The 7,834-nt window shown below is 32.9% G+C and overlaps 1 protein-coding gene across 1 annotated transcript; it reads left to right on the top strand.

Moving 5' to 3' along the window:
• The first annotated feature begins 3,280 nt into the window (after positions 1-3,280).
• LOC106653398 (exostosin-1) lies at positions 3,281-7,609 on the top strand. Its single transcript, XM_014372809.2, has 9 exons — positions 3,281-3,660; positions 3,739-4,186; positions 4,551-5,586; positions 5,663-5,864; positions 5,930-6,049; positions 6,122-6,352; positions 6,424-6,690; positions 6,774-7,024; positions 7,098-7,609. Exons 3-9 carry the CDS (start codon positions 4,697-4,699, stop codon positions 7,276-7,278), a joined length of 2,142 nt encoding a protein of 713 aa, XP_014228295.1. The 5' UTR covers positions 3,281-3,660; positions 3,739-4,186; positions 4,551-4,696; the 3' UTR covers positions 7,279-7,609.
• Positions 7,610-7,834: the final 225 nt, after the last annotated feature.

Genomic DNA, 7,834 nt, shown 5'->3' with positions numbered 1-7,834 from the left:
CATAAAGCACTCAAAAGCCACCTGGCGGTAAAAATTCCAAGTAGACAGAGAAAAGCGGCTCTGCTGCATAACTCGCCAGCAGTGACAGCTGTAAAAAGGCAGTGATCGAGCGTTGTGGGAGTGTAAGGGGGGTACACCCGCCAGCAGCCTAAGCAGCAGCAGCAGCAGCGGCAGTTTTGGTCGTTAGTGGGTAAACTTTTTTCCCGAACGGCCTATTTTACCGTTTTGCGAGTGTAAAATTCACAAGTGCGCGTTGTGTTGTAGGAATGTGCGATTCCACCAAGAATCGAATCGATTCTTAAAGGCCGATTCCCGAGAGAATTTTTTTTGAAGAGTCGATTCTTTTGAAAAAGAATTGAAGAATCGATTCCGATTCTCCAACATTTTTTTATATTGAAGGTAAAAAAATAAAAACTGAGTGCTGAAATTATAAATAATTAAATTTCATTTATTTATTCATGAATTATTAATTATTAATTACAAAACTTTGATATAAACTATATTTGATATTAAGATTGTTTTAAACATGACTCAGTTCCCCATATTCCTGTGGCAACGAGGATAAGAATAACAACATTTTTAAGTTGTTTCCTGTTAATCTATTGCGATTATCTTTTTTTACAAGTCCTGAAATAGAAAATATTCGCTCACTAGGAACACTTGAAGATAAAATTATATGTTTTTTAAGAGCTATTTCGCTCAATACTGGGAATGATTGCGCACAATTTTTCCAATATTCAAAAATATTTGAATCTAAAGGAATTGTTGATAAGTGTAAGAACTCATCCAACTCAGTTGACCAATCTACCTTACTCTGATTACTAGAATTACATACTAATTTGTCATGAAGCTTTCATATGTAACTGGATGAGTTAGATTTAGAAAGTTCATTTGGACGAGTTTGACTACTAAGCTTAGATGCATTTTCCTTAATACGATTTCTGATTTTGTTTATTGCGTGGACTAGAGCTGCTCCATCTTTGAAATGAACTTTTTTAAACCGGGGATCGATTAGTGTACATTCAGCCAAAGTCGACCTCTCAAAGTTTTTTAATCTACTTTCGATTGATTTTTCCATGTTTGCTTTATATTTTTTTCCAATATCTGTACTTGGAGCAATATCTTCAATTTCTTGCTTCATACAGTTGACGAGAGGTATAATGACACTGCATGATGCATTATTTTCACTGCTTAATCCAGTAATAACCCAATTGACTACTTGCATAATGGGTCTTACATCTTTCAAAGTGACCATCTCTTCTATTGACAATAGGTCTATAGGATTATCACATCGTTTCATGGCCAAGTAAATATATTTTTCTAATTCAATCTATCTATTCTGATCTATTATATTTACTTTATCAATTAATCTATTTAAATCATGAAGTTCTTTCACAGCGTCCTTGAGCACGAGAGCAAGTGTGTGGGCTAAACACACAATATGTCTGTCTTCAAAAAGCTCTTTTGCAGCTTTGCGAATAGCTGACTCTGCATCAGTTACAAATCCAACTACTTTGTCTTGACTAATTTCAAATTTTTCAAGAGTAGCCGTTGGCCGTTTAAGCAATTAATTTGTTTATAACTTTTAAACGCACCTGATTCAAGAAAATCAACCTCGAAAAATCGATTCAGCGCATCAAAATACGTCTAGAAACGTGTAAAAATGCCGTGGAGTCGGAAATTTTCACGAAAACTGAGCCAGCGTCCGGACTATAAATAGAGGTTTTTGGATAAAAATAGAAAAACACGTATAACTTTTGAACAGGATCAGCTAGGATTTTGGTTCGAACGGGGTTTTCATCTGTGATTGACCGACTAAACAGTGGTGCAATCAGTTTTGGTGGCCATTTTGATGAAACCTATCGCGGCTTCAGGCCCACCGTGCCCTGCCTCAATAAAACTTTTTTAAAAAAAAAATGCCTACAAATTGAATTATTCGGGAAAAAAAAGTATTCGGGAAAAAAGGTATTCGGGAAAATGACTTTTCGGTAAATAAGTCATTCGGGAAAAAGTCCATTCGGGAACATGCAAAAAAGACCATTCGGGAAAATGGTCGTTCGGGAAAATGTATTCGGGAAAATGACCGTTAACCGATACTTAAGATTCAGATCAGATTGATATTCTTGTTAAAAAATTCTTTCTGACTTTCTTTAATTTTTATTGACTCAAAGCAGTTTACCAAAAAAATATTCAGCAGTTATCTCAAAAAACGTGACTTACTTCACCTGTTATTACTTAAATAAAAACCATTCCGTTTAATTACAAGAAGAATCAATATTTCCAATCATTCTCTACCTTCCAAAGGGTGCATTATGAGCTTGTGAAAATTTGCATGATTTTATGATCATTTCATTATCAATTTATCTAGCAGTTCAACATTTACTATTAAAAAGTACACAATTCAAGGATCACAATTTCAGGGTAATCAGCATTAGAAAACTAGAAAGAATTTAGTTAAAACTTTTTTATTTTTATAAATATATAATATTTTACATTTTTTTGTTTCTACAAGAATTTAACTTGCTGCAAATGAAAATTGTTTTTTGAGTAATATTATATTTTACTTAAGTATCATTTTTACTTGTATTTTTAAATAATGATTCTTAAATTATTTGTGATAAAATAATCGCTTTATAGGCATGAATCGTTTATATTATTTAGGCACATATCACACATTATCTCTATACATACTCACACAAATCTGCATTATTATATGCATATGTAAGTCGACTTTAACTTTTGTGGGTTAGGTCGTGAAATGAAGGCTGCTGTTGATGCTAGTTAAAACTGTTGATGAATTTATTTACATTATTTGCATTGAATAGATATCAAACAATAATTAATAATTATACATAGATACAGGTTTACCTGAATTAACAAGAAGTACAGCATTTGTTATTTAAATTTGTTATTTGTATCTTTGTGACCATTTGAAAGAGTTTCAAATTCTTTATCAAATTCATTGATAAAATTCTCACTTGAAATGTTTCTGTTACATGCCGATCTCTCAAAATACATCTGAAGTATCTTAAGCACAAGCATTGGGTTGGCTAACAGTAGATGAAAATAAGATAATGAGATTGAAACATGAGATCTTGAAATTTCGTGGTTCGGCGACCGTCAGATTTTTTTTTTCTGCTGCTTTTGGCATCGCTGAATCGGCACACGCAGGCGCCGGCGAGATAGCGAAAGCGCCATCGAGCTCATGACACCCACACACACAATCGCAGAGATCGACACCCACACACATGACACTAACTGCGCTCGCAGAAAGCAGAAAGCAGCGATGCTACTCTCTTGACTCCTATCCGTGTAATCTCGGTGCTTATGAAGTTGCGTGTGTGTGTGTTGTGGTGGCCGCGGCGCACAGTGCTCTGACACACACACACATGCACATAAGTTATACGACATATAAAATACAAGAGAATACAACTCAAAGATCAGTGTACTCAACGACTCACCTGCTAACGTAGTAAAAATCGTACCTACACTGTATATACAATGTAACGCGTACACACTACACGTTGTTTTGTCCATTGTATGTAATGTAACCAATACAAAATTCTGCAATAATCGTGTCGGTGTTCGCGAGACAATAATTGATTCGTTTGTTTAGTTCAGTGACAACAATAGGAGCAGAATTTTTATCACTGTATACAGGTACATTTTGACGTATCCAAATTAAAAAAATTGTACCGTATATTTATTTTACCGAATGATAAATGAATGTCTTTGCAGGACACGTTCTTTTACTTGAAATCGAAGTACTTGAATGGAAAATAAAGGACTTTTCAAGGTTCGAGCACATATTATAGAAATACCAATTAGTACTTGAGTATCAAAAAAGCATTGGTCTGCAAGGTGCACCGGAACCAGAAAATGACTCTCTTCTGCAGTGAAATTTAGATGTTCAGAATTCAATTCGTGTGTTTATTTGTCAACAAAATTGACACTTTATTATGGTAACCAGCAAGAGTCAAGCCATATCGTACTGTCACAAAAATGCTACAATATCTCATGACAAAGACTACGTTCAGGAACTTGTACCACCTTGGATTATAAATCCTCTTTTTCTACCGCATATTACAACTACTTCAGTCAATTATTTCCATGTAAATTTGGCACATCGCTACTCTAGACTGAGGTGTCTATTTATAGAAAATTAATTAGCATATTAGAAGTACAGGTATGTTTGTGTTTTATTATTTATATCTATAATTGAGATAAACGGGTATTAAAATAGAAACTATATTTATTCTAAAAGTTATATAATGCAACACTTACAAATCACATATAACGCTATGCCACTTATGCTATAGCAGTAACTTCTAGAGATGAGTGTATATAGTGAGATAATAATACAATTGAATAATTTTATATCATACAGATATACATTCATACAATATGCATTTCTACATACGTTATGCACTATTTGTAATTTAAGATATTATAATATTCAAATAAAAATTATCAAACTAATATAATTTAGGAATATTGCTTAAAAACAAAACTGTGCTGTCTTTGTTGAATCATATCATATTTTGTTGCAGGTCAAATAATGTCAAGAAAATTGTATGTGATTTTAAAAGTTTCAAATACTCAATATCAAGTAAACAGACCAAGCATATCCATGAAGTGATTATAATGACGTAAACAAGGATAATAACAATGACTGTTTTTATATAATTATTCAAAAATGCAAGCCAAAAAACGTTATCTTCTTGTCTTCGTGACTTGTGCTTTCCTGGGTTATTGTTATTTTGGTGGCTATAGATTAAAAGCCACAAAACTTTTGGAGCAGAGAAAATTATCATACAATGATTTAAGTTACTACGTTGTCAATCACGAATACAAAAATAATTATGGTAAATACTCAAAATCATCAAATAAGGATTCACAAGCGACAAATAATTTTCGAGGTTGTGATATGGAAACATGCTTTGATTTTAATAAGTGCAGAGAAGGATTTCTTGTTTATGTCTATCCTATTGAAGATAATATTAGTCCATTGTACCAAAAAATACTGAATGTTATAACTGAATCAAGATATTTTACATCTGATCCAACAAGAGCTTGCTTATTCGTTTTGGCTCTAGACACACTTGACAGAGATCCTCTATCCACAGAATTTATTCATAATTTACCTTCCAAAATTGCACGATTGCCATACTGGAATAATGGAAGAAATCATTTAATTTTTAATTTGTACTCTGGTACTTGGCCAGATTATATAGAAGAAGCATTAGCCTTTGATTACGGTTATGCCATTCTTGCTAAAGCCAGTTTATCTACTAGAAAGTTGAGAGAAGATTTTGATGTATCTATACCTCTTTTTTCAAAGCAGCATCCTGAAAGGGGTGGTGAACCAGGGTTAGTTACTAGCATTCATAATTCTAATACTAAAAAGTATTTGGCTGCTTTTAAGGGAAAAAGATATGTTCATGGTATTGGTTCAGAGACAAGGAATGCTCTGTACCATTTACATAATGGAAAAGATCTCATATTCATAACAACTTGTCGTCATGGTAAATCTTGGAGAGAGTTGCAAGATGAACACTGCCAGCAAGATAATAGAGAGTATGACATGTAAGCTGAAAAACTTGAAAAATTTCAATAATCTTTCAATGTTGATAACAGTTTAATCATTATGTTTTTGTTCTAGGTATGATTATGATGTTTTGTTACTGAATTCCACATTTTGTCTTGTACCCAGAGGTCGTAGGCTTGGAAGCTTTAGATTTTTGGAAGCATTGAGAGCTGGATGTATACCTGTAATCTTGAGTAATGGATGGGCTTTACCCTTTCATGACCACATCGATTGGTTCCAGGCAGTAATATATGCAGATGAAAGACTTCTTTTTCAAGTACGTTTCATGATATAGAACTAAATATGTTATTATGAAATTTATTGATTTAATGTTATTCGCAGGTTCCAGATATGCTTAGATCCATATCCGAATCTAAGATTAATGAGCTAAGAAAACAAACACAATTTTTATGGGAACGTTATTTTTCCTCTATTGAGAAAATTATATTTACTACTTTTGAAGTTAGTTTTTTTTCTTTAAATTATTATTAAAACTGAATTTAAATTATAGTATTGGATTTAATGTTTTCATAGATCATACGTGAACGCATTCCATGGGAAGGTAGCCGGGAATATAGGGTATGGAATCGCAATCCTGGAGCATTGGCCATAATACCAAAATTTGCTAACAATCAACAAGAACTTCCATTTCAAGAATGTGATCCTGGAAATGCTTTTACAGCAGTCGTTTATTCTCAGCTAGGTTCTACACCGGTTCTCTATAGACTGTTGAAAAATGTTTCTAAAAGCAAATTTGTTGATAAGGTAAATTAGATTTACAAAAAATTTTAATCAAAAAATAATATTCTTTATTAAAGTATATTTTATTTTTACAGATCATATTAATGTGGAATTCAGAAATTGCTCCACCTGCTATACCTCGCTGGCAAGGTGTTAAAGCGCCAGTTCACATAGTTCTTGCTTCAAGCATATCTTACCGATTCTATCCTCACCCTTTGATCAATACTAGTGCCATATTATCATTAGATGAAGACGTGATTCTCAATACAGATGAGATCGATTTTGCTTTTATTGTTTGGCAAAATTTTCCTGATAGAATTGTTGGGTATCCTGAAAGATCACATTATTGGGACGATTCCAAGGTACTAAAATTGTTCTTATGATGAAAGTTTTTAAAAGTGATACGAGAGATAATGTTTTGACACAAAAATTATGAATATTTCAGCGATCTTGGGGCTATACCAGCAAATGGACAAATGACTATAGTATGGTCTTGACGGGAGCTGCAGTGTATCATCGTTACTATAATACGCTTTATACCGAAACTTTAAGCTCTACTCTGCATAAAACGGTTGAGCAATCTCAAAACTGTGAAGATATTTTAATGAATTTTTTAGTTAGTCATATAATTCGTCGTCCTCCGATCAAAGTAACTCAACGGAAGATTTATAAGGACACAACGGTAGCAGGCAAAAGGTAAATTTAAAAAATCAAGTTTTATTAATTACTATTTTTACGATACTGCTTACCTTATTTTTTATTTAATTAGGTCGCCATGGAACGATCCGGACCATTTTATCCAACGTCAAACTTGTATGAATACATTTGTTGCGGTCTTTGGTTACATGCCGTTGCTACGATCAAACGTAAGACTGGATCCAATACTCTTTAAAGAACCCGTAAGTAGCGTGCGCAAAAAGCATAGGCAAATTGAGTCGGTTCATAGCTAGGATTATCCGTGTTTTACTATCGAAAACATGTACATTGTATAATTAAAATCGTTTGAATCAAGGTTTTATCGAGTTAATAAGACAAATGCGTATTTTTTAATGTTTTTTACGCAATATAAACTTTTAGCGTTCATTTACATTCTTTTTTTATGTTTGTATCAAAGAAAAACAAATAATAAGATAGCCGTGCCATTATTGAATAAAAAAAATGTGTAGTAAAGCAACTCAATGCTACGTTAATGTTTAAAAATGTATAATAAAACGCATCCGTGTAAGAACAATAACTACGAGTAAAGTACTGAAGTACCCAATAAGTCAAATTATTTATCAATCAAATGAGTGTGTGCACGCATAAAAAAATGAATTTGTATGTATTATGTTTATATGAACGTGCATGAAAATAAATATACGTCGCGAGCTTCGGATTTCTTGCACTTCAATAACTTTCTTAAAATTGAATGCAACGTTGAATTATTTCGACATTTTGGTATGGACTGTACACTCGAAAAAATGTAGAGTCTAGACAACGACTTTTAAATTAATTAGCGTTGTAAAG

Source organism: Trichogramma pretiosum, unplaced genomic scaffold (assembly GCF_000599845.2).
Source record: "Trichogramma pretiosum strain Unisexual culture from Peru unplaced genomic scaffold, Tpre_2.0 scaffold102, whole genome shotgun sequence".
Lineage (NCBI taxonomy): Eukaryota > Metazoa > Arthropoda > Insecta > Hymenoptera > Trichogrammatidae > Trichogramma > Trichogramma pretiosum.
Note: the sequence above shows the minus strand (reverse complement) of the source record. Positions and strands in the feature narration are given on the sequence as shown.

Excerpts from the sequence above, each read along its gene's own strand:
- LOC106653398 (XM_014372809.2), top strand. The coding sequence starts at position 4,697 with ATGCAAGCCAAAAAACGTTATCTTCTTGTCTTCGTGACTTGTGCTTTC. Across the intron at positions 6,050-6,121 it reads TTATATTTACTACTTTTGAA|ATCATACGTGAACGCATTCC; the intron begins GTTAGTTTTTTT and ends ATGTTTTCATAG. Across the intron at positions 6,691-6,773 it reads ATTATTGGGACGATTCCAAG|CGATCTTGGGGCTATACCAG; the intron begins GTACTAAAATTG and ends TGAATATTTCAG.